The sequence below is a fragment of the Hyperolius riggenbachi genome, chromosome 6 (genome assembly GCF_040937935.1).
Source record: "Hyperolius riggenbachi isolate aHypRig1 chromosome 6, aHypRig1.pri, whole genome shotgun sequence".
Classification (NCBI taxonomy): domain Eukaryota; kingdom Metazoa; phylum Chordata; class Amphibia; order Anura; family Hyperoliidae; genus Hyperolius; species Hyperolius riggenbachi.
Genome location: NC_090651.1, coordinates 321,361,354 through 321,388,854, shown reverse-complemented (window position 1 = coordinate 321,388,854; position 27,501 = coordinate 321,361,354). Strand labels below are relative to the sequence as shown.

At 46.7% G+C, this 27,501-nt stretch overlaps 1 protein-coding gene across 1 annotated transcript in view; it reads right to left on the bottom strand.

The window, feature by feature from the left end:
• Positions 1-27,501, bottom strand: part of LOC137521734 (paired box protein Pax-6-like) — a 101,938-nt gene that overhangs the window by 13,852 nt on the left and 60,585 nt on the right. The window contains exons 4-6 of the mRNA XM_068241398.1: positions 7,669-7,751; positions 2,405-2,555; positions 1,708-1,805 (exon numbers count right to left, since the gene is read on the bottom strand). Coding sequence (XP_068097499.1) covers positions 1,708-1,805; positions 2,405-2,555; positions 7,669-7,751 — 332 coding nt within the window. The remainder of the gene's footprint in view (positions 1-1,707; positions 1,806-2,404; positions 2,556-7,668; positions 7,752-27,501) is intronic.

Here is a 27,501-nt window from a genome sequence, read left to right as displayed (position 1 = left end):
CTGAGCGGATTCTCACATAAACTTAATCAAGACAGCTCCAACCCTGGAAAGGTTTAAATCAAAACTGAAAAGCCACCTGTTTAGTCTGACATTTATGATCACATAACTTTTTCCCCTGTACACATCACTATGTACTGATCTGAGACAAGGTTATGCACTCTGGGTCTTCAGGGAAAAAGCCTTTTACAAATGTGTTGTTGTTGTTGTTGTCGTCATTGTTGTGTTCAATTCTTCCACAATTATGAAATAAAAAATGATTGAGAACACCGAAAAAAAATAGCTTGAATCTATAAATCAAGAAACTGGCAACCGACTCTACACCATTCAATCTTCTAAAAAGTTGATTGAACACATCACATCTGCCATTCCGATTTTTATACAAAAAAAATTTGAAAATTTGGTCAGATTTCTCAAGTCGAATAAAAGAAAACCTATCAAGTTCTTGGAATAACCAATCATTTTTATTAAAAAAAATGGGAAATTCAAATCTTTTATTGTATTGGGTGTGGCCACCATATGGTTGGTGAATAGAGATGGTCAGTTAGATGCTAGTTATTATGACTATGAAATATGGGATTGTTTTTCATTGATATTTGCTAAAAACAATAAGAAATCTCTTTATTTGAATTATTTTATCTCATTGACCATTGAAAATAGCAGAGTACACAAGTGATTCCGCCAACCTGCACTAGATTTTTATAAGACTGTCTCCTATTGGATGGCAGAGGTTTGTGGCTAGCAGTCTCGTCTTGTAGAACCAGAGTCCCTGATTTGATTCTTGTCCACAGTTTGGGTGCTCTCCCAGTGTCGGCGTGGGTTTCCACTGGGCACTCCAGTTTCCTCCCACAGCCAAAAACATACAGATAAGTTTCATTGGCCAAGCCCAACATTGGCACTAGGCTAAGGAAGGGATTAGATTGTGAGCTCCACAAACGCAATCAACGCTAGTTGACCACAGCATTTGGCAATTAATGGTAAATGCATTAAGATGAACGCTCCCATTAAACTCAATGCAGGACATGATGGGGGCGGATGCCAGCAGCTGTCCGTCGAAACCAAGTACTGTAGGCAAAGTCTGCATTATATAAACGCGTAATAGTGTTTTGCACCTGCAAAATTATTTTATTATAAATCCAGGCTGTCATGAACTAATTAAAAATAACCTTTTACTGTGGGTGCATAGCATGCGTGCAGCTACAAAAGTACAAGCTCTCATTCACTTTTCAGCAACTCCACTCTATTCTGATATGATCCCGGCAAAGCTTGCAAGCTTTGGCCACCTAATATCAATTATTAAAGACAAAACTCCAGTCCAGGTTTGCCGGGCACACAAGTTCCCCAGTGGTGTACATGCGCCAGGAAAGTTGGGCACAGGGTGAAGCGAAAAAATGTCTCCCCCTGCTCCTGCAAAAATCCTGGCAGTGTTAGTTACTATTCCCCCACCAGGCCGCCGTGGTCGTGATTTGGCATGAATTGGCTGCCAGATATTGCTGGCGAACAAAATTGTGTTGTTTTTATCGTAATTTGGGCTCTGTCTCTTGATGGCACTCAAATTGCTGCCTGAGTGCTGCTAGAGCAGTAATTCCCATTATGGCCTATGGCGTCGCCTGGTGTGCCCACATTTCCAGTGCTGTTTTTGCCTGACTCATCCGTGTTCTTCATCTATGTCCAATACAAGCAGATTCCAACTGACAGTCTTACACTCACCTGTAGGGAGAGGTTATTTGGCATGGTGAAGCTTGGCAGGGGTGGCAGGGAGCCATAGCTGTTGGTTATCGCTGCCTCACTTCGGTTTAACATAGATCCTGCAACAAGAAATTTGATATGTTGAGACTGTAGTACCTCTTCATAAAATTTTTCCTGCTTCCAACACATCACCATTAAGAACAGACTATTGGCTTTTAGCCTAACAAATTCCACCCCTTGATAGGTGCGATCTTTGTAACCATGGCCATTTCTGCCTACAGGCTGTCCAGGCAAAGGCTTGAGGTACCCTCTAGTGTACAAAGTCTGAAATTCTATTTCAGGCTATAGTCCAGCTTGCAGTGCTCCGGTGATGTCAGCTTTCCAGTGGTCGCTGTAGTGTAATTATTGGTTGATGCTATCCCACTCATTCTCTCCCCTCCCGTCTACATAGGGTGTACATGTGTATGTGGGGAAAGGGGGAGGTCACACATTCTTGTGCCCAGTGCACCAAGTAGCTCAAATAAAATGAATGCCCCCCGGAGTTTGGCATGTTGTCTGCACATCACACAGTTAGTAGGGGGACATGGCAGCACTTTCATACAGAAGCTGTACCCGAATGATTTATCTGCATAGATGTGCAGAGCTCCAGAAACCGGACAACATTACACAACTAGCACTCAAACTGTTAGTGACCACCACTCTGTCTCCAGCTGCTTACCTGAGCTGCTGGGCTGCGGTATGGACTGGTACACGCTGCTGGAGAAGGAACTGTTGATAGAGAGGTGACTGGAAGCGCTGCCCGCCTGGCGCCTCTGGTTACGCAGCTTTTCTTCCCGTCTCCACTTGGCTCGCCGGTTAGAAAACCAAACCTGAAACAAAAACATCCAATTACGTTTCAGAGTGTTAACACACTGATTCACTGCTTTCCAATGATAGCTAATGAAAGCAAGACCAGTGCACGCCTGGTGGAAACGGCTTTCCTTCTAACCAATCACTTCTAGCCCTTTACTAAGCTAAAGTACTGCAGGCAAAGCCTACAGATGATTTGGTTTCTAGGGTTTAAAAAATAAACTTCACTGAAAAATAGTAGTAGGGAAAAAAATAAATCAAGACATTACAAAGCGAGAAGTAAAACAATAGAAGAGAGATAAAGAAATGATTGATATTCACACACAATGAGCCTGCACATCATCATCTTTACTACTGGCAGACATGAAAAAACTAGACAGCACCAACTGCCATTATCTATAACCACGCCCACTAACATTGTGATAGGCTCAAATGTTGTTTTTGTTTTTATAGATATGCATATGCACAGAGGGCGATATGGCTTGCTTGGCAGTTGGAAACAGTCATTATTTCCCACAATGCAATGCGGTTCCCCCGAAAGGAAACAGTCATGACCATGGCCATGACATCACACTGTGGGAGGGGTTTCACCACAATATCAGCTACACAGACCCCCCCTGATGCTCTATGTGAGGAAAGGTAGAGATTTCTTAAGGGAAAGGGGTTATCAGCTACTGATTGGGAGGATGTTAAAGAGAAACTCCAACCTAGAATTGAACTTTATCCCAATCAGTAGCTGATACCCCCTTTTACATGAGAAATATAATGCTTTTCACAAACAGACCATCAGGGGGCACTGTATGACTGATTTTGTGCTGAAACCCCTCCCACATGAAGCACTGGGATTGCGGTACTCTGGGCAAACTGCCACAATGTAACAATGTTCACAGACAGGAAATGGCTGTTTACAGCTGTCTCTAACAGCCAAAACAGCTAGGAGCAGCTATATAACCTGCCCACAGTAAAAATGTCACCATGTAATAAATGTCAGAATGTAAATCGGGAAGAGGAAAGATTTTACAATGAGCAAACACTGACTAAATCATTTATACATAATTATGGTAAAAAATGAAGCACTTTTTTTTACTACATTATTTTCACTGGAGTTCCTCTTTAAATCCTGGGTTAAATTTCCTCTTTAAAGATCTCCTAGTTCTGAGTATGTAATTTCTTACAAGACAAATAACATTTATATCGCGCTTTTCTCCTGGCGGACTCAAAGTACCAGAGCTGCAGCCACTAGGGCACACTCTATAGGCAGTAGCAGTGTTAAAGAGACTTGCCTGAGGTCTCTTACTGAATAGTTGCTGGCTTACTGAACAGGCAGAGCCGGGATTCAAACCCAGGTCTCCTGTGTCAGAGGCGGAGCCATTATCCATAATTGATCATTGGCTGAAAACAGGATTTCTGCTATTGAATACTCTGTGTTTCATGGAGTGAGCTTCAGTGAACTGCAGAAGTTTTTTTTTTTACTCTCCTCCTGATGTGTAAACAATTTTAGCAAGCTTCCATTCTGTCAGGCATTCTTCCTGCTTTTGTCAGGTCTGCTGTCCTCTTCCTCCCAGCAGCCACTCACTTTGCTGCATGCCTGGCTCCATGCTGCATATCATGTGATTGGGAGCCAGAGGGGGGCAGCATAGAGCAAGTGGCTGCCAGGAGGAAGAGGAGACTAGAAGCAAGGAGAGCAGGTAAAGATATTGCACTGTGCAAGATGGAAGGGAGGAGGAGCAGCCGCCCATAGCCCCCGGGATTTCTTGCGCAAATAAAAAGAGAAACCTTTGATTTTTCTGTACAACTAATGTTTATCGAATTTTGGAAATATCGAACCTTTTTAGTGCATCGTTTGTGGCCACCTTAATAATGACGCATCTGGAGGGGTAAACTAGGGCTTTAAGACTAACTTTTCCTTATTCAAACCGCCCTTACCTTCTTAAAGTGCACCTGAACTCAGAACTTCCTCTCTGCTCTAAAAGACAAGCAACGGTATAATAATCTTCAGGCCCTTTTTACACATAATGACAATGCAAGGAAATGGGGCCTAGCACACTTACCGCATCGTACTGCACCGAACCTGCCCGATTGGGGATTGTGTGGCACACTCTGCCACGGGGTCATATGAATGACGTTTTGTGCGCTGCGATGCGATGGGGGCGGAGCATCGCATTGCAGAAGCACAGGCCAGGTTTAAAACCAACCTCAAGGAATAACATTTCTTCATTACAACTTACATAACTGGCGCAGGTACCCTACAGTGTATCTACTTCCTGGTTTGCTGGCAGCATAGAAAGGGTTAACCTCCTGTGTTTCCATACTAGCTCACAACTAAGCAGACTTGGCACACAGTTGACAGCTCAAATTACATTACTTGCTGAGATGACGATAACATTATAAATTTACTTGCTGTGAAGGGAGAATTAAAAAGGCTGTTCCCTATAAACACATGCAAGATGGAAACTGGGTGGATTTCTCTGTGATTTCCATTTCTCTTGTGCAAGAGTTCAGGGCCCATATGCAATTCACTTTTTCACCTGAGTTTTCCCCCAGGTGATATTTTCACAACAAAATGCTTTTTTCACCATCAGCAAGCAAATAAATACTGAAAATAATTTTGGCAGTACGTTTCACCTAAATTTTGGTACTTTTTCCATCGCAAAGTGCTGGAAAGTTATTTTAAATCAAAGGTGAAAAATTATCTCCTAGGAGAAAACTCAGGAGGAAAAGTGAATTGCATATGGCCCTAGGTCCGCTTTAACCCCAAGTAACAGCAACACCCACCAACTCTGGCAAATACACCCCTCAGTGTTCTGCCTATTAGAGATTAGAACAGCGGGCCCTTTACTACTTCCAGGTCGCAATGTCCCCGAGTAGTACGCCTGCCCATGTCTGCACGCATTCTTTAGTACGCATGCCCTGACCCGGCGGTGCACGTTGTTGCAATCAGGGATACGCACTGACGGGCCAGGGCATGTGCACTAATGGGCGTGTGCAGACGTGGGCAATGGACATTGCGACCCGGAAGTAGTACAGGGCCAGAATGCCCATAGAGATTCACTGGCGAGCTGTTCGCTAGCATCTCTAATGCCTATGTAGCCAGTACCAAGTTAAACTCCTCAATGCAACCTACATACAAATATGCGGAATGAAGGCATGTGCACAGTACATTGGATAGATTCACAAAATACTGGTAAACGTTATGTGTACTGTGAGTGCTCGGCGTTGAGCAAACCGTGCAGTGTATGTAACGCGGTTTGTGCTGTATGCGCAAGGTGCGCTTTGCACAGTGGCGTAACTAAGGAGCTTGGGACCCCAGTGTGAGTTTGCGGCCCGAAGAACTCTGTTGATATGGAACCTCAAAACATACAAAGGACAGCTGCAGTGTCAGAGAGGTGGAATCAGAGTAAGGAAACGTTAAGCATTACTAGTATTCATCGTACATATAGAGGTGTTCATCACCGTCATAGCACCAATGCAAAGCTAATAAGATGGATGGAGAAGGGCACATAGTGGGTCCCCTCTGGTCCAGGGGGCCCCTATGCGGTCGCTACCTCTGTATCCCCTATTGATACGCCGCTTGCTTTGCAGTGTACATATCGCCCGGATACCCTTGCGTTTGCTGCATGTGCATGTAAGCGTTATCGATGCTTTGTGAATCTACCCAATGAGTCATAATAAAATCATACATAATTAATCTATCTGTTATACTGACAGCTGCTGTAAACCGATAAACAGTGAAATCTTACAGCTAAGGGAGACACAATCTGCAATCTGTATTATGCAAGAAAATATTATACGGGCACGATTTGAGCAGCACGTCTTCATAAAGGAAGTGGCGGTTCCTGTTGAGCAATGGCTTTCCTTCCTCTTTTTAGGTCTAATTTGTATATCTTTCTATACTTCCATATTGTTAATAATGTATGTGGTTTTACATCTGTGCCATCCTGTCAGCTCCTAAAGCAAATGCGGGTTTAATATGAATAAAATAGTCAATTTATAACATAGTAGTCCTCTATTATACAATTATTATACACACATCAAACCAACAAACATTGATTCTGGTGATGCCTTTAATGGCTATCTGTATATGCAGTAGAAGGAGAGGAGCAGAGAGGCAGTGTGCCTTTAACACACCTTTATTCGATTCAAACTGGCATCACATACAGAGGAAAGCAGTGGGGGTTAGGTAAGGCCTGACAGCCGTTTCTCGTGCTAACACATCATCTGAGGCGTTGTTGCCTCTGATGACGCCTTGGCACGCGTAACGGCTGTCAGGCCTTGTGGATGACCAACTTAAAGCATGCTTGAACTTTAAAAAACAAAACCTTCATTTCACTTATGTGGGGCTTTTTTCAGCCCCCACTTGTCAGGTCCTTCAGTATCTGCCAGGTCCCCTCCATTTTGCTGCTTTCACCCTCAACTATCTCTGACTAATCTAGTCGTGGGCTACTGTGCATGCACAGTCCCATCCGCGTCCCTTCTCAATTGTGCTCCAGTCACCGGTGCATTTTGCAAAGAATGGTACTGTGCATGCACAAAATGCTCCCAGTCAAAGGTGTTACTACACCTGATGGGGCTCACCTTCAACACTTTTAGGGAGGCCCCCTTCCTACATTCAGATACCCCCCCCCCTTGCCCCTTTGCTCAGTGGGGAGGAGGGGCCCAGACTTCGTCCTGCTTCCACTGGGGCTCTACCCCTATGCTCCCCATGCTCTACCACCCAGATTTACAGATTAGCACAGCTGCAGTGACAAGGCTTTCTTTTACACCAATCAAGTCTCTATGGCGCTCCTGCTGCAACCACTAGATGTCACCATCCTCTCTGCCTTCCTCTTGGTCTGAATTGCGACGCTCCTCAGACAGAGAGGAATACAGAGAGGACAAGTGACAACTAGTGGCTGCAGCAGGAGTGCTGCAGAGACCTGACAGGGGAACAAGGTAATCCCTGTCACTGCAGCCGTACACAGAAGAGCACAGGAGGGGGGCCAGTGTGGAGGGGGAGGAGAAACGAAAAGTCTGGGCCCCTCCTGACCCCTCTCTACCTAACCAGGATAATTAATGTAAAGTGGGTATCCTAAATAATTGACTGCATTGCTATCTTACTTTCTGATTTACAGAAGTAAATTAAATCCGCCTTACCTGGATACGAGCTTCAGGAAGGTCAATTTTTGCTGCTAACCTCTCTCTGGCGAAGACATCAGGGTAGTGCGTTCTTTCAAATTCTAAAAGGAAAAAAAAATTATAGTTAACAATATTGTCACTCACATTCCAGCAGTTCTATTCCTGGATAAGAGACGATCAATTTATTCCTATGGGGAAATCAGAGAAGCATGAGATCAGCTCAATCAGGGCCTGATTCACGTATTGGCATTAATATTGTCGTGCCGTGCGCAGTACTGGTACTAATGCACTGGTATTAATGGCAGAAGAGTACTGAATGTTGCGCAACTAGCGCAACCAACGGCACATAAGTAACAGAATGTGCTATGGTAATGCACATTAAACAAGTAGCAGCTCATGTACAGTGGGTCATGCTAATTGCACAACATGTGGTACTCTGCTGACGTTAGTACTGGTAATATTAATAGCACTTTGTAAATCAATGCCACAAGTCTCTAAATGGCTGGTTCACGACCATGTGATCATTTCTCATTGCTGCCTTTTGTTTTGGCTAAAAGACTAACCAAAACTGAAACAGAATTCCAAACACCCATTCAGAGATTTAAAGAGGAACTTCAGCCTAAACAAACATACTGTCATTAAGTTACATTAGTTATGTTAATTAAAGTGAACCTGCGGACTAAACATCTACTCAGCAGAACTGAAAAGGCTTGGTGTTTCTTTAACAGTTTCACAGCATCAGAACTTTGTTATTCTTACCAAAGCATCATTTTTAGCTGCATTTTTAGCTAAGCTTCACCCATCAAAGAAAAAAAGCCCAGGCTTTTTTCCCCTGATGCTGTGCAGAGCATGATGGGATTTCCTATGTTGTTATTCACGTTGCCTAGCAACTGGGAGAGGTGCTCAGGACACAGGACAGTTAGAACTGTGTCTCATGCTCCCTGTCACCTCCTTTCAACCAAAAAGATGGCTGCCATCATGAAATCAAACATTTGCCTGTTCTTTTAAAACAGTGTGGGTAAGAGATTATCTTACCTATCTATTTTAATTAACATAACTAATATAACTTAATGACAGTATGTTTGTTTAGGCTGGAGTTCCTCTTTAAACTAGATAGGTAATATAATATCTTACCCACCCTGTTTTAAAAGAACAGGCAAAGGTTTGTGATTTCATGAGGGCAGCCATCTTTTTGGTTGAAAGAAGGTGACAGGGAACATGAGACACAGTTTCAACTGTCCTGTGTGCTGATCACCCCTCCCGGTTGCTTGACAACATGAATAACAACATAGGAAATCCCATCATGCTTTGCACAGCATCAGGGTAAAAAGTTTTCTTTGATGGGGCGGAGCTTAGCTAAAAATGCAGCTAAAAATTAGACTTCTATAAGAAAAACAAAGTTCTGATGCTGTGAAACTGTTAAAGAAACACCAAGCCTTTTCAGTTCTGCTGAGTAGATTTTTAGTCTGGAGGTTCACTTCAAGTTACATACTCATCTGAGGACCCCTAATGAAATCCGGCAAGAGCTTGTTGGATTTCCAGTGACAACCGGCTCCTCCTTATGCACCAGTGCAGCCGTACTGTGCCTTTGCAAGTACGGCCATGCCTGCACAGCAAGCTGGAGCCAAAGAGGAGCGCAGTCTCAGTCTTTAGGAGCTTCTCAGCTCAGACAGCCACGGAGGTCTCCAGGAGGACACAGAAAACCTCTGGAGGATCCAGAGGCTTCCCTCCTCTTAGGAAACGAAGTAGTGTGTGTGTGTAGGCGAGATAGAGGGGCAATCTGATCAGTAGACATCAGTTTCACAAGTACTATGCTATATGGGCTGACTGGATTTATTATAAAACTTCTGAATAAGAGAGAGATACATCATAAGGTGCATGCACACGTCCTACAAAGTGCACCATTAAAACCACAAAATGACCGACACACGCCATGACAAACAGTTTACACAATCATTAGCACTTAAAAGACATGCTCACAACAAGCAGAAAGCCCGACAGTGTTGAAAGCAACTAGGTTGTTAAAAATGCAGGAACTTAGTTTCCATAAAAATGCAGTGTGTTTTGTACTAGGCCAATTCACTGCAACAAGGTACCCTTATTTAGAAATGGTCCTTACTCTGCCTGCACCAGTCAGCAAGAAAGTGGACACTTCATGCCGTAGCACGGGGGAAGGGGGGGAACTCGTATAAAAAAACGAAATCTGAAACATAGGGCTTGATTCACAAAGCGGTGCTAATTGTTAGCACGCTTGTGAAAAGCCCCTCTTCACGCCTAAAGACACTTTGTGCGCACTAACTAGTGCTCATGCGCAGTCCCGCGTGCAAAACTTTGCACGCGCAGAGGCCGATGCACGCGAAATTAAAACGGCGCACCCAATGTGCCTATAAGTTCGCATCGGATGCGATCTTAACTGCTCGACGTTAAGGTCGCATCCAATGCGACTTTATAGGCGCGTCAGGTGCGCCGTTTCGCGCGCACCGGCCTTTGTGCACGAGCTGATTCACTTTTCTTGCTGCTAACTACTTAGCACCCTAGTTAGCACGCCCAAAGCCTTTGGGCGTGCTAACTAGGTTAGCACCCAATAGTGAATTAGGCCCATAGTCTTAGTGGCAGGTCAAATGTTTATTAGATTTAACCACTTGCCGACCGCCCACAGTCGATGGGCGGCGGCAAAGTGGATCCCTAAAGGACCGCAATACGCCCAAGGGCGTTGCGTCCTTTTCCCATGCCGGGGGAGCGATCGCGTCATTGATGACGCGCGCTTCCCCTGGCAACTGGCTGCGCGATCGCCGCTACAAAGTGTATAATACACTTTGTAATGTATACAAAGTGTATTATACAAGCTGCCTCCTGCCCTGGTGGTCCCAGTGTCCGAGGGACCACCAGGGCAGGCTGCAGCCACCCTAGTCTGCACCCAAACACACTGATCTGCCCCCCCGCCTCCTGATCACCCACAGCACCCCTCAGACCCCCCCCCCCCCTTGCCCAGCCCCCAGACCACTGTTTGCACCCAATCACTCCCCTAATAACCTATCAATAACTCCCTGTCACTATCTGTCAACGCTATTTTTTTTTTATCCCCCCCCCCCTGCCCCCTGCTCCCTCCTGATCACCCCCCACCCCTCAGATTCTCCCCAGACCCCCCCCCCCCTCTGTGTACTGTATGCATCTATCCCCCCTGATCACCTGTCAATCACCTGTCAATCACCCATCAATCACCCCCTGTCACTGCCAACCAACAATCAGCCCCTAACCTGCCCCTTGCGGGCAATCTGATCACCCACCCACACCAATAGATCGCCCGCAGATCCGACATCAGATCACCTCCCAAGTGCAGTGTTTACATCTTTTCTCTACCCTAAACACCCACTAATTACCCATCAATCACCCATCAATCACCCCCTATCACCACCTGTCACTGTTACCTATCAGATCAAACCCTAATCTGCCCCTTGCGGGCACCCAATCACCCACCCACATGCTCAGATTGCCCTCAGACCCCCCCTTATCAATTCACCAGTGCATTTATTACATCTGTTCTTCCCTGTAATAACCCACTGATCACCTGTCAATCACCTGCCAATCACCTATCACCCATCAATCACCCCCTGTCACTGCCACCCATCAATCAGTCCCTAACCTGCCCCTTGCGGGCAATCTGATCACCCACCCACACCATTAGATCGCGCGCAAACCCGCCATCAGATTACCTCCCAAATGTATTGTTTACATCTGTTATCTTCTCTAAACACCCACTAATTACCTATCAATCACCCCCTATCACCACCTGTCACTGTTACCTATCAGATCAGACCCTAATCTGCCCCTTGCGGGCACCCAATCACCCGCCCACACGCTCAGATTGCCCTCTGACCCCCCCCCCCCCCTTATCAATTCACCAGTGCATTAATTACATCTGTTGTTCCCTGTAATAACCCACTGATCACCTGTCAATCACCTATCACCCATCAATCACCCCCTGTCACTGCCACCTATCAATCAGCCCCTAACCTGCCCCTTGCGGGCAATCTGATCACCCACCCACACCATTATATCGCCTGCAAACACGCCGTCAGATTACCTCCCAAATGTATTGTTTACATCTGTTATCTTCTCTAAACACCCACTAATTACCTATCAATCACCCCCTATCACCACCTGTCACTGTTACCTATCAGTTCAGACCCTAATCTGCCCCTTGCGGGCACCCAATCACCCGCCCACATGCTCAGATTGCCCTCTGACCCCCCCCTTATCAATTCACCAGTGCATTCATTACATCTGTTCTTCCCTGTAATAACCCACTGATCACCTGTCAATCACTTGCCTATCACCCATCAATCACCCCCTGTCACTGCCACCCATCAATCAGCCCTTAACCTGCCCCTTGCGGGCAATCTGATCACCCACCCACACCATTAGATCGCCTGCAAACCCGCCGTCAGATTACCTCCCAAATGTATTGTTTACATCTGTTATCTTCTCTAAACACTCACTAATTACCTTTCAATCACCCCCTATCACCACCTGTCACTGTTACCTATCAGATCAGACCCTAATCTGCCCCTTGCGGGCACCCAATCACCCGCCCACACGCTCAGATTGCCCTCAGACACCCCCCCCCCTTATCAATTCGCCAGTGCATTAAATTACATCTGTTCTTCCCTGTATTAACCCACTGATCACCTGTCAATCACCTGCCAATCACCTATCACCCATCAATCACCCCCTGTCACTGCCACCCATCAATCAGCCCCTGTCACTGCCACCTATCAATCACCCCCTGTCACTGCCACCCATCAATCAGCCCCTAACCTGCCCCTTGCGGGCAATCTGATCACCCACCCACAACATCCGATCGCCTGCAGACCCGCAGTCAGATCGCCTCCCAAGTGCATTGCATCTGTTCACTCCTCTAAACACCCACTAATTACCCATCAATCACCACCTGTCACTGCTACCCATCAGATTAGACCCCTATCTGCCCCTAGGGCACCCAATCACCCGGCCACACCCTCAGACCCCAGCCCTGATCACCTCGCCAGTGCATTACTTGCATCTATCCCCCCCACTAATCACACCTTGAAACACCCATCAATCACCTCCTGTCACCACCTGTCACCCCCTAGCACACCTACCCATCAGATCAGGCCCTAATTTGCCCCGTGTGGGCTCCTGATCACTCGGCCAAACCCTCAGATCCCCCTCAGACCCCCTTCCGCTCACCTCCCCAGTGCATTGGGTGCATCTATTTTCCCCTCTAATCACCCTCTGAGACACCCATCAATCACCCCCCTAGCACTCCTATCCATCAGATCAGGCCCAATACAACCTGTCATCTAAAAGGCCACCCTGCTTATGACCAGTTCCACAAAATTCGCCCCCTCATAGACAACCTGTCATCAAAATTTGCAGATGCTTATACCCCTGAACAGTCATTTTGAGACATTTGGTTTCCAGACTACTCACGGTTTTGGGCCCGTAAAATGCCAGGGTGGTATAGGAATCCCACAAGTGACCCCATTTTAAAAAAAAAGACACCCCAAGGTATTCTGTTAGGTGTATGATGAGTTCATAGAAGATTTTATTTTTTGTCAAAAGTTAGCAGAAATTAATTTTTATTGTTTTTTTTTTTCACAAAGTGTCATTTTTCACTAACTTGTGACAAAAAATAAAATCTTCTATGAACTCACCATACTCCTAACAGAATACCTTGGGGTGTCTTCTTTCTAAAATGGGGTCATTAGTGGGGTTCCTATACTGCCCTGGCATTTTAGGGGCCCTAATCCGTGAGGAGTAATCTTGAAACAAAAATGACCTGTGAAATCCTAAAGGTGCTCATTGGACTTTGGACCCCTTAGCGCAGTTAGGGTGCAAAAAAGTGTCACACATGTGGTATCGCCGTACTCAGAAGAAGTAGTATATTGTGTTTTGGGGTGTATTTTTACACATACCCATGCTGAGTGGGAGAAATCTCTCTGTAAATGGACAATTGTGTGTAAAACAAAACAAACAATTGTCATTTACAGAGATATTTCTCCCACCCAGCATGGGTATATGTAAAAATACACCCCAAAACACATTATACTACTTCTCCTGAGTACGGCGGTACCACATGTGTGGCACTTTTTTGCACCGTAAGTGTGCTAAGGGGCCCAAAGTCCAATGAGTACCTTTAGGATTTCAAGGGTCATTTTGAGACATTTGTTTTTAAGACTACTCCTCACAGTTTAGGGCCCCTAAAATGCCAGGGCAGTATAGGAACCCCACAAATGACCCAATTTTAGAAAGAAGACACCCCAAGGTATTCCGTTAGGAGTATGGTAAGTTCATAGAAGATTTTATTTTTTGTCACAAGTTAGCTGAAAATGACACTTTGTGAAAAAAATCACTTAAAATCAATTTCAGCTAACTTGTGACAAAAAATAAAATCTTCTATGAACTCACCATACTCCTAACGGAATACCTTGGGGTGTCTTCTTTCTAAAATGGGGTCATTTGTGGGGTTCCTATACTGCCCTGGCATTTTAGGGGCCCTAAACTGTGAGGAGTAGTCTTAAAAACAAATGTCTCAAAATGACCTGTGAAATCCTAAAGGTACTCATTGGACTTTGGGCCCCTTAGCGCAGTTAGGGTGCAAAAAAGTGCCACACATGTGGTATCACCGTACTCAGGAGAAGTAGTATAATGTGTTTTGGGGTGTATTTTTACACATACCCATGCTGAGTGGGAGAAATATCTCTGTAAATGGACAATTGTGTGTAAAAAAATCAAACAATTGTCATTTACAGAGATATTTCTCCCACCCAGCATGGGTATGTGTAAAATACACCCCAAAACACATTATACTACTTCTCCTGAGTACGCAATACCACATGTGTGGCACTTTTTTGCAGCCTAACTGCGCTAAGGGGCCCAAAGTCCAATGAGCACCTTTAGGCTTTACAGGGGTGCTTACAATTTAGCAAAATGCCAGGACAGTAAACACACCCCACAAATGACCCCATTTTGGAAAGTAGACCCTTCAAGGTATTCAGAGAGGAGCATAGTGAGTCCGTGGCAGATTTCATTTTTTTTTTTGTCGCAAGTTAGAAGAAATGGAAACTTTTTTTTTTTTTTGTCACAAAGTGTCATTTTCCGCTAACTTGTGACAAAAAATAAAATCTTCTATGAACTCACCATGCCTCTCAGTGAATACTTTGGGATGTCTTCTTTCCAAAATGGGGTCATTTGGGGGGTATTTATACTATCCTGGAATTTTAGCACCTCATGAAATATGACAGGTGGGCAGAAAAGTCAGAGATGCTTGAAAATGGGAAAATTCACTTTTGGCACCATAGTTTGTAAACGCTATAACTTTTACCCAAACCAATAAATATACACTGAATGTTTTTTTTTTATCAAAGACATGTAGCAGAATAACTTTCGCGGTCAAATGTATAGGAAATTTTACTTTATTTGAAAAATGTCAGCACAGAAAGTTAAAAAAGTCATTTTTTTGACAAAATTCATGTCTTTTTTGATGAATATAATAAAAACTAAAACTCGCAGCAGCAATCAAATAGCACCAAAAGAAAGCTGTATTAGTGAGAAGAAAAGGAGGTATAATTCATTTAGGTGGTAGGTTGTATGACCGAGCAATAAACCGTGAAAGCTGCAGTGGTCTGAATGGAGAAAAAGGCTCTGGTCCTTAAGGGGTAGAAAGACTGTGGTCCTCAAGTGGTTAAAGATGGGAGTAACTGGTGGGCACCCTAAAAAAGGTTTGGTGCATTACCTGAATGTGACATCTGCACTGCTGTGCTCCTCTGGATGGGAAGTCAGTGTGCTGTCATCTGCAGTAAAATAAAGGAGGAAGTGGAAAGCAGCAGCTTGTGCTGTATACTGTATTCCACAAATGTGCTTACAGCAATCCGGAGGAAATCAAAGGGGTTTCATTAATCAATTGACATAAGCAACATCTGAGCAATTTTACACCAATTATACACGCGGTGTATAATTGCTCAGTTGTTGCCTGCATACAGCAAACCGGAAGTCCCATTCGTATTGCAGGATACCAAGGTCGGTGGATGAGAGAGGTGGCAGCTCCAAACAGCCAGCAGCTGTTTCGCTTAATAATAATGCTTGTGTGCATATTTTGGAGGTATAGACGTAAAGGGCAAAGATGCCATGCTTTTAATTGCGTGCTGCGAATGTGTGCAAACTTTAGACCTACTGTATATGACCAATCAGAATGGGAGCTGAGGAAAGTGAATGTGCGCATGTGCACAAGCCAAAAAAATGATGTGCTTGTATATACATCTGCTAGGGAATGCTTTCCAGTGGCGTATCTAGAGGGGTGCACCCTCCACCCATGTTGTGCTGCTGTAGCCGCCTGGTGTGAGTCCCTATAACAAATACACACACGCAGAGCTGCTCGTTCTGTCCAGGGGAGCTATCAGAGAGGAGGAGCCACTAGGGGGAGATCTAGGAGTGAAGTTCACTGTGCAGAGAGAGGGTAGCACACTGAGGAGGACAGTGAAGTTCAAACTGCATGAGATCCGTAGACTCAGGGGACTGGTAGTCTGGGACTGATCTTCTCCCTCTCACTCTTGCACAGCTGGCTGAGCAGTAAGTTAGTTTTTCATGCCTGCATTAGTTTTCCTCTCCTCCAGGAATACAGATCTGCCCACCACTCCACTGCGCATGATAGTAGTGGAGATGGGCAAAGAGTCAAGCACATGTGCAGGATGGGGAGTACAGTGAGGCATAAAAAGGTAGATTAGCTCTGCACAGGGGAAAGAGCACTGCCAGATCTACCATGATGTCACCTGAGGCAATATTTTAGAGCAGCACTTTCCAGAGATGAAAATGGTTCTGTAAAAATTAAGGGTCCGTGAAAAAAAAAATCTGTCTGCTCTCTGCACCATTGTTCTAATGACGGCACTTGCCCACACACAGACAAGGTATTATACAAACTTTGGAATTTGTACACTGTCCCTGCTCCCCTTCATAAAAAAACATCTGTCTCAGTCTGCAGCAATGTTCTGATGATATCATGTACAAAGTTACAGGCAAAGCAGTCACGAGTTGAAAAAACTTGTAGACTGCCCCTATTCAGCCAGTCTGAAGACCTTAAGCCCCATCTACACTATGGGACATTGCAGCGATCGGGCAGCTCGATTAGCTGCCGGATCGCCTCTTCCGCGTGCCCGCCGCATCCCCGCTCGCCGCGCGTGCGCCGCATTCGATTCCCCGCTCGTCCCCGCCGGCGCCGCTTATCTTCCGCTCGATTCCCTGCCATTGTCCCCTCGCGGGGAGCGAGCAGGGAATCAGCTGTGCGGAGATCCGTCCTGTCGGATCTTATCAATCAAGTCGCATCAGCGGCTCGATTGATAAGGAGCATTGCGGCCGCATCTACTCGTGTAGATGCGGCTTTAGATTCACACACAGGCTAGTGACCTTATGGTGTCTGATTATAGACACAGTGTAGAGCTTAGGAGTCAGGGGCGTTCCAAGGATCCTAATAGATCTGGGGCACTTCTGGGCACTCCAGCCAAAAGATGGGTGTGGCCATGCACCGGAATGTGGGTGTGGTCATGGTTTAGACAAATTTACATGAACCTTAAGAGAACCCGAGGCGACATTTTCAAATCTTAATAGGACACAGAGGCATGTCCTGTGCCCAATGACAATCCACTTTGTCCTTGTGCTTCAGCCTCCAGTACAGTCCGGATGACGTCAGCACGACTACGTGAGATGCACGCTGGAATGCAAGCAGGCCTCTGGTACCGGAGGGGATTCCAGGCCAGCGGTGGAGCTGCGGCGAGGGCACTGGACGGCTGCCAGGGGCTGGAGGAAACCTCAGGTAAGTGTATTTTTTTTAAATTTTAATCCTGGTCAGATGTGTCCTTTTAAGCTTTGAAAAAGCTCCCCCCCCCCCCCCCCCAGGGCTCTTTAACAGCGATCTAAGTAGGCCTGCCCAGCAAAATGTTAGATGAAGTCCTGCTGGCTGGTCTGGATTTCTGCTGAGTGAGCTGGTCCGCCCATAGCATTCTCTGACCGAATAGTGAACCCCCTACAATGCTCCAATGGGCCTCCCATTAAGGTACCACAACTCCCAGCATGCTCCCACAGAAGAACCACAGCTCCATGCATGCCCCCATAAAGGCATCACAGCATTTAGCATGGCATCACAGCACCCAATATGCCCACATAGAGGCACCATAGCACCCAGCATACCGCTAATTGCTGTGTTCTGTGGTGCCATGCTGGGTGCTATGGTGCCTCTATAAAGCATGCGGGATGCTGTTGCCATGCTGGGTCCTGAGGTGCCTCTGTGGGGCATGCTGGGTACTGTGTGGTGCCATGCTGGGTGCTGTGGTGTCTCTGCTCTGCCTGGGGGACATCTGGGGCACCACAGAATAGATCCGGGACAAGTGCCACTGATCTTTGGGGCTAGCAACGCCCCTGGTAGGAGTAATCTGTATATGTCTGATCAGATCTGCCTGGAATCGACATGAAATATTAACAAATGTATGGGCACCTTCATAAATATAAACATCAGTAACTATAAGAAATTGTTTATTTGTGGAAGTATCATAAAATAATATCTTGAAAACAAGTAGTGGGCAGGGGGATATAGATCAGTGCTGACTAGTAGCAGGGCCGAGGCATAGGCTGGAGAGGCTCCAGCCTCAGGGCGCAGTGTAGGAGGGGGCGCAGAATTCATTCAGCTGTCATTTCGAATTGTGTTTGAAGCAGAAAGAAATAAGAAAAGGGGATACATGGCAGTGACTGCAAGCCAGATAACTAGATATTAAGGTGTTGGGGACGTTGTGGGCCCTGGGGCGCCTGTTAGTCTAATAGCAATCAGTGTGTGACGGCTGGGGTGGGAGGGATGGAGGGGCGCACTTTGGTGTCTCAGCCTTGGGTGCTGGAGGACCTTGTCCCAGCTCTGACTAGTAGTCAGACACAGGTAGATATTGCAGGGTTTAATGGTTACTAAACTGCTGTGTATGTATAAACATCCTTTGGTTTTAAAACAGGGATCTGCATAAAGTTTGCACAAGTGTTGAAAATGTCCCCATTTCTGACTTTCTGTAACTTTGAGCCTCTCTCTTATCCCCCCCACACACAATGAGCAGGAATGATGAGGAGCAGGCACTCTTGCCCACTGAACACCAATGATGGCTAGGTGTGGTGACTGCTCTTTGGTTGGGGGGGGGGGAGTTATACACAAGACAAGACAAGACAAATAACATTTATATTGCGCTTTTCTCCTTGCGGACTCAAAGCGCCAGAGCAGCAGCCACTAGGGCGCGCTCTATTGGCAGTAGCAGTGTAAGGGAGACTTGCCAAAGGTCTCCTACTGAATTAGTGCAGGCTTACTGAACAGGCAGAGCCGAGATTCGAACCCTGGTCTCCTGTGTCAGAGGCAGAGCCCTTAACCATTACACCATCAGCCAACTGTTGGGGTATTGTTTGCATGTATAATGCCATAATGCCCACTAACACCAGCGATCATACATGGTGGCAATTGTTGTGTGGTGATTGCTTTGTGTCAAATGTGGGGTAATTATTACATTTCAAATGTGTGGGGACAGGATGGGGGGGGGTGGTGTCCTCACAATGTTTGCTTCAGGCAGCAAGAAGTCTAGAACTGGCCCTGGGGAACAGAGTATTATTTACCACTGTGTGGAGCACTGCCTCTCCAGGCAGCGTCTGGTCAGCTGCAATGTGAGCCATGTGTAGAGCACTGATCTGCAATGTGAAGCCCCCTGTCTGTTTATTGTTGTGTTGCAAGCTGCACTGACTTCCACGGGCAAACAAGAATGTTTGATGAGCAATCACTGTGGATGCAGGTTTTGCTTCATTGTAGAGTGTGTGATGTTGAAGGGGAGAGGGGTCTGTAAATTGGCACTACTGCACTTTTAGTAATGGAATACAGTAGTATCTCTTGCTTTCCCTCTTAGCCCACCCCTCTCTCATGTTCCTTTCTCCCTTTCTTGCTGTCTCTCCCAGGATATTTCTGCCCACCTGTTCTGACCTGAGTTCTCTGCCGATAATCTCTGCCCATTCTCCTTCTGTTCACAATCTCTATATGTACGGTGACCAGACGTCCCGCTTTAGCTGGGACGCGTCCCGCTTTCGGGGTCTGCTGACTTGCTTCCCGGGAAACGTCCTGCTTTCAGCCGCGGGAGGTCCCGGCCGCAGGACTCTGGCCACCGTCAGATACACTTGGCCGCATCATGCCCGCAGCTCGCTGTCCTGCCCTCCCTCCAATCACCCTCCTATCACCCACCAATCACGCGGCCTCCTGGCCGCCTCAACTCCGCCCAAAAGTACTGAGCTGCCCTCCCATCAATCGCGTTAGCACCGCCCAATGACTGCTGCCCATCCTCCAATCGGAGTAGCTGCCGGTTGTAATAAATCACCTTTAGATCCGGCACCAGCAACTCATCAGAGCTGCAACTCACAGCGACAGCATACAGGCGATAGAGCGGAGACAGCCTTCTTCACCTTTCAAAGGGGTTTATTAAGCATCTTGCGTTACAGTTTGATTTCTTCAAAGTATAAATAGTCTTTCCTATGTCCTATGTACATCACATACTGTATATTCCTGCGTATAAGACTACTTTTTAACCTTTGAAAATCTTCTGAAAAGTTGGGGGTCGTCTTATACGCCAGGTGTTATTGATGCCGGGTGATGAGCCCTATCCTGTTACCGCCTCTCAGATCTCCCTGCTGAGGGAGCGCAATCTATTCTTCCATACCGCTCTGATAAACAGGTAGACAAGGAGAGCTGACCAGTCTATTTAAGGAGAGTTGACCAATGCAACAAGTCAATTGACTATATACTGTTATATACTGGGTAACACATACAGTACAGCACCAGTATCTGTTCATACACAGCACCAGTACATGATTTTTTTATTTTAATTTGGTGTGCGTTGGAAGAGGGGTAGTCTTATACGGCGAGTATATCCCAAACTCTATATTTTAACTGGAAAAGTTGGGGGGTCGTCTTATACGCCCAGTCGTCTTATACGCCGGAATATACGGTATATTTACAGCATACATACAGGAAGCTAGTATTCTAACTAGGAAGCATAGAGAGCCGGATAGCTGTAAAGTAAAGTACAGTCCCCTTTTCCCTCCGTGCTCCCTCTTTATATGAACCAGAAAGAGTTAAATGTGACCTCATCTGAACCATCTATGATTGGTTCAGATCCCTTGTGATGTCAGGACACACACCTACTCGATTAATATTCTATAAGATATTTTGCCCTAGATACAAAGAATTTCCATGTTGAATAAACATGGCTTTGTTTACTGTTCTTGTGGTGTACATGTTGAGGTCAGTGAGACCTGTGGCCTTGTCCATAGAACAGCTTCTTGGTATGTTCTAGTTCTGCTGACAGAACTGTAGATTTTCTCTCTAAGAAAAAATCCCCTTAAAGGGCAGGTCTGCACCCCAAGCCTTTTTGACTAACTCAGTCCAAATAACTGAGGCCTACTTAAATTATAACACCGGTCTGCCTAACATGCGAAATACCCATCAGGCCCACTCTGGCATGCTCTCCCCTCCAACTGACGTGGCAAAGAGACAACAAGCAGGGGAAAAAGTATGGTGTGTGAGAGCGCTCTGTCTTTGTCTCCTGTCACACTGTCACCCTCCTCCCCAGTAACTGTCACCAACCCAGCCACCCTCATCCCCAGTAACTGTCACCCACCCAGTCACTGTCACCCTCCTCCCCAGTAACTGTCACCCTTCTACCCAGTAACTGTCACCCACCTACCCACTCAGTCACTGTCACCCTCCTCCCCAGTAATTGTCACATACCTACCCACCCAGACACTGTCACTACGGTGACCAAATGTCCCGCTTTCCGGTTCCCCAGTCCCGGCCTGAAATTTGTCCCAGGAAACGTCCCGGGTTGGCCAGCGGATGTCCTGGCCGCAGGACGTCTGGTCATCAATGGCCATGTGCCCCGCCTCCTCCTCCCGCTGTCACCCTGCTCTCCTCCCCGCTGTCAATCTGCTCTCCTCCCTGCTGTCACCCTGCTCTCCTCCCCGCTGTCACCCTGCTCTCCTCCCCGCTGTCACCTTGCTCTACTCCCTGCTGTCACCCTGCTCTACTCTCAACTGTCACCCTTCTCCTCCTCCCCACTGGCACCCTCCTCTCCACCCCACTGTCACCCTCCTTCTCCCCACTGTCACACTCCTCCTCTTCCCCACTGTCACCTTCCTCCCCACCCAGTATCACCCTCCCATCCCACCAGCACCCAGTGGGAGGGGGACCATTTAATGCATTTAAAGAGACACTGAAGCGAGACTAAATCTCGCTTCAGGTCTTATATATAGCAGGGGCATCCCGCGGCTTAACGGGGGTCCCTTCACCCCCAACCCACCCCCCGCAAACCTGGGTCGGAAAAAGGTCGCTGGAGCTGATCTTCCTGGAGGCAGGGCTAACGGCTGCAGCCCTGCCTCCAGTCGCGTCTATCAGACGCGCATCGCCGCCTCTCCCCCGCCCCTCTCAGTGAAGGAAGACTGAGAGGGGCGGGGGAGAGGCGGAGGTACGCGTCTGACAGACGCGCATGGGGCAGGGCTGCGGCGGTTAGCCCTGCCCCAACCAGGAAGCGCTCCCCCGCTGCTCGGAGGGGGTTTGGGGGGACAGGGACCCCCGTTAAGCCGCGCTATAGCGGCGTTTTAGCAGGGGCACGCATGCCCCTGCTAGCTATGAGGTCTGAAGCGAGATCTATTCTCGCTTCAGACTCTCTTTAAGTCTGAGGTAACATTTGCTGCATTTAACATATGTGAGGTAACGTGTTTTTCACATGTGTCAGATGTACCATTTGCTACATTTAATGTTTACTGCATTTTAATGTGTGGGGTGTAATGTTTATTGCATTCCTGTTTGCTGCATTTCAAGTGTTGGAGGTAGCGGTTGTTGCATTTCAGGTGTCGGAGGTAACGGTTGTTGCATTTCAAATGTTGGAGGTAATGGGGGTTGCATTTCAAGTGTCGGAGGTAGCGGTGGTTGCATTTAAAGTGTTGGAGGTAGTGGTTGTTGCACTTCAACTGTCAGGGGAAACATTTTTTGCACACTCATATGTCGGAGTTGATGGTTGCTACATTTATTATTTGATGGTCATAATCGCTGTTTTTGGTACTTAGGTCTTTGTTGGCATTACGGTAACTCTAGCCCACTGCCTCACAGCTACATTAGTTAGCTCTGTCACATTAGTTATCTCCACCCCCATGTTATGGTCATGCCCCCATCATGTTATGGCCATGCCCATTTTTCGCCGCGGCGCACTAGCGCGCACAGCTGGTAAGGGTGATCAGGACACAGGACAGTTGGAACTGTGTCTCATACTCCTGTCACCTCCTTTCAACCAAAAAGATGGCTGCCCTCATGAAATCAAACATTTGCCTGTTCTTTTAAAACACGGTGGGTCAGAGACTATATTACCTATGTATTTTAATTAGCATAACTAATGTAACTTAATGACAGTATGTTTGTTTAGGCTGGAGGTCCTCTTTAAAGAGTTCCCAAGGCAGTGCGGGGGGTGGGCAGATGGGACACAGAGGCATTTTCCCTGCTGCAGGACATGCCTCTGTGTGCCCCCACGACACTCTCTACCCCCCCACCACCACCACCATCACCACTGCACTATAACCGCCCTGAAATTAGCTTCAACGATTGTCACTATTGCAGAGGGTAAGAGAGGAGAAAGGTATTCCCTGCTTAAATGCCCACTAGGGGCGTTCCTGCAGGCCTTCCACAGCTGCCATTGGGCAGCTCTGTCTTGTGCCCCTGCAGTTCCCCCGCCTCCCTGCATGCTGCTTTGTGAGAGCAGCATTTCCTGACATCAGGTGTCACGAAAATGAAACCACAGGACTGCAAGCCAATGGAGTGGCAGATAGAGGCAGAGATGGCGGCTACCTTATCCACCCAGCCCCTAGATCAGGTAGCATTACTTTTTTTTTATTTACTGCCCCACCTCAGGTTCTCTTTAACGGAAATGTTGGCTCTAGTGTATATGAACATGAATATTGGCTATTGTTCAATCCCCCCCCCCCTTTCTCCCAGATCAGCGAGGCGTCAGTACACTCAGGAGAAGGTAATGTATCCCTCCATGAGCTTCATTCAATAATTTAGGTCTCAGTGCAGGGGTTCTTTAACCTCTTGAGGACCGCAGGTTTATACCTCCCAGTGACCAGGCAATTTTTTACAATTCAGCACTCTGCAGCTTTAACAGTTTATTGCACGGCCATACAACTTAGCAGCCTAATAAATCTTACCTCCTTTTCTTCTCAATAATAGAGCTGTCTTTTGGAGGTTTCTGGTTGCTGCTGCTACTGTCAGGTTTTTATTTTAATAAAAAAGTGTTGTTTTTTTTTGTATCCCCCTTCCCCCTTTTTCCCCCTAAATTGGCCCTAGACTGTGATCCACACAATACACTACACATACACAGACATCAGCCTATGTATGTGATTACATAGTGAGCCCATCAGAGGGATAGGTAAGTGACAGGGCTGTCCCTTGTTCGCTGTACACATAAAAAAAGCTCCGATCGTGGCTGGCAGGCTGATCACGGATCACTCTGCGTCTCGACAGGAAAAGTGCGCGCACACATTCCCTGCTAATCCCTGTCTCCAGGACTTGATGCCATTTGAAGTTAAGGGGTCCTGGCTACGCCACCTTCCAGCACCCATCGGCATTAGGCGGTCGGGAGGTGGTTAAAGAGTAACTGTCAGGCTGCAAAAGCTAATTTAAACCTCTATTCTCCTGTGTTAAACAGTTTAGAAGGAAGCCAAAAAGGCAATACTGCAGTTAAAAATCTCTCTTACTTTAGATGTTTGCTGACAGCAAGGCTCCGTATTCCCAGGCTCCTAAGGAGGACGCAAGCCGAATAACAGATACTGCAAAGCATTCTGGGGCCTTCTCTGGCTGCTAGTGAGGCTCAAGTTTCAACAGCATGTAACAGTCTAGCTCACAGCACTAATAAATCTCGGGCAGAGTACACTGCAGAAGTCCGCTATTGTTCCTAGCCACGTGGCTAATTAATATTCACTGCACAGTAGTGTTATTCATTACCAGCGTTTGTGAGAGTGGAATCATCAGGAAGCAGGCAGGACATGACGACACATTTGGCTTCATAGGAGACAGACAAACATGGAACCTGCCATGAGCTGTCAGGAGCATCAATCTCTGCATATACTATATAAAAATTCTGTGAAGTACAAACATGGACAGTGAAATGCATATGTAATGTAAGTACAGCCAATCTTTAGCTACTAATATATGTGTTTATTTTCTCTGAGACCTTATACCTAACAGCTCTTCTTTAAGGTAGATAATGAGTAGTAAATACTGTATAGATCTTTTATAAGTAAGCCTGCACAAGCATTGCACTTTGTATGTATTCAGATTCTTAGAAAGTCTGGCAGTCACTTGTTCTCTCTTTATGAACAACTCAAAATTTCAGGTTTCATATATTTGTCTTGACAGGTTCCCTTTTGACCTTAAGGCTGACTAATGCTGTCAGCTGACCATTTTAAACCTGAATAAGTACAAACACAGATGACTCATCTGCCATGACCTGGAGCGCAGTGCCTGCACAGAGTATCTGCAGCTGCCCCTAGCCAGCAGTGTACGGAGGGGTTGCTGAGTAATAGCACAGCTCTGTGCTCTAAAGCTGAGCGAAGCATGGCTGGTTTCACACTTGTAGCAGAACCCCCATGTGTACAGTGTGGTCTCATCCGCTCTATGCACCACTGATTCTTGCTTCACTGACATGTGTACAGAGGATGTATGCAGACAGGACTTGCTTTCATCTCTGCTTCTGCAAAAACCTCGGTCTAACAGCTGTAAGCCTTGTACTCAAGTATAGTTATAGGTATAGGTAGCTAGGTAGCCAGCAGATGACTTCCTCCTCCCCCCCCCCCCCCACAGTATAGGAAGCTAAATGTAGCCCCCCCCTTCAGTATAGGTAGCCAGGTGTAGGGTTGGGCGAACAGTGTTCGCCACTGTTCGGGTTCTGCAGAACATCACCCTGTTCGGGTGATGTTCGAGTTCGGCCGAACACCTGACGGTGCTCGGCCAAACCGTTCGGGCCACATGGCCGAACTAAGAGCGCATGGCCGAACGTTCCCCGAACGTTCGGCTAGCGCTGTGATTGGCCGAACAGGTCAAGTGGTTCGGGCCCGAACGCGCTCTGATTGGCCGAACGGTCACCTGGTTCGGGTAAATAAATACCCGAACCACGTCATATCTCCGCCATTTCTCTGTGGGTTTAGCTTTGGGTAGGCAGGCAGGGTAGTTCGCTCTCCAGCCACGCTAGCCAGGGTCCCCCCCAGTCATTGTGTGTCGCTGCAGTACACCGCTCGCTCAGCCACACTATATATATAGCATTGTTTACTGCCACTGTGTACCTCACTCAGCCACGCTATATATAGCATTGTGTTTTCTGACACTCTGTGTACACGGCTTAGCCTGGCTATATAGCATTGTGTGTACTGCCACTGTGCACCTCGCTCAGCCACGCTATATATAGCATTGTGTTTTCTGACACTCTGTGTACACGGCTTAGCCTGACTATATAGCATTGTGTGTACTGCCACTGTGTACCTCGCTCAGCCACGCTATATATAGCATTGTGTTTACTGCCACTCTGTGTACACAGCTCAGCCAGACTACATAGCATTGTGTGTACTGCCACTGTGCACCTCGCTCAGCCACGCTATATATAGCATTGTGTTTTCTGACACTCTGTGTACACGGCTTAGCCTGACTATATAGCATTGTGTGTACTGCCACTGTGCACCTCGCTCAGCCACGCTATATATAGCATTGTGTTTACTGCCACTCTGTGTTCACCGCTCAGCCAGACTATATACCATTGTTTACTGACACTCTGTGTACACGGCTCAGCCTGACTATATAGCATTGTGTGTACTGCCACTGTGCACCTCGCTCAGCCACGCTATATATAGCATTGTGTTTTCTGACACTCTGTGTACACGGCTTAGCCTAACTATATAGCATTGTGTGTACTGCCACTGTGCACCTCGCTCAGCCACGCTATATATAGCATTGTGTTTACTGCCACTCTGTGTACACCGCTCAGCCAGACTATATACCATTGTTTACTGACACTCTGTGTACACCGCTCAGCCAGACTATATACCATTGTTTACTGACACTCTGTGTACACGGCTCAGCCTGACTATATAGCATTGTGTGTACTGCCACTGTGCACCTCGCTCAGCCACGCTATATATAGCATTGTGTTTTCTGACACTCTGTGTACACGGCTTAGCCTGACTATATAGCATTGTGTGTACTGCCACTGTGCACCTCGCTCAGCCACGCTATATATAGCATTGTGTTTACTGCCACTCTGTGTACACCGCTCAGCCAGACTATATACCATTGTTTACTGACACTCTGTGTGCACCGCTCAGCCAGACTATATACCATTGTTTACTGACACTCTGTGTACACGGCTCAGCCTGACTATATAGCATTGTGTGTACTGCCACTCTGTGTACACGGCTCAGCCAGACTATATATCATTGTGTGTACTGCCACTCTGTGTACACCGCTCAGCCAGACTATATAGCATTGTGTGTACTGCCACTCTGTGTACACCGCTCAGCCAGACTATATAGCATTGTGTGTACTGCCACTCTGTGTACACCGCTCAGCCAGACTATATAGCATTGTGTGTACTGCCACTCTGTGTACACCGCTCAGCCAGACTATATAGCATTGTGTGTACTGCCACTCTGTGTACACCGCTCAGCCAGACTATATACCATTGTTTACTGCCACTCTGTGTACACCGCTCAGCCAGGACT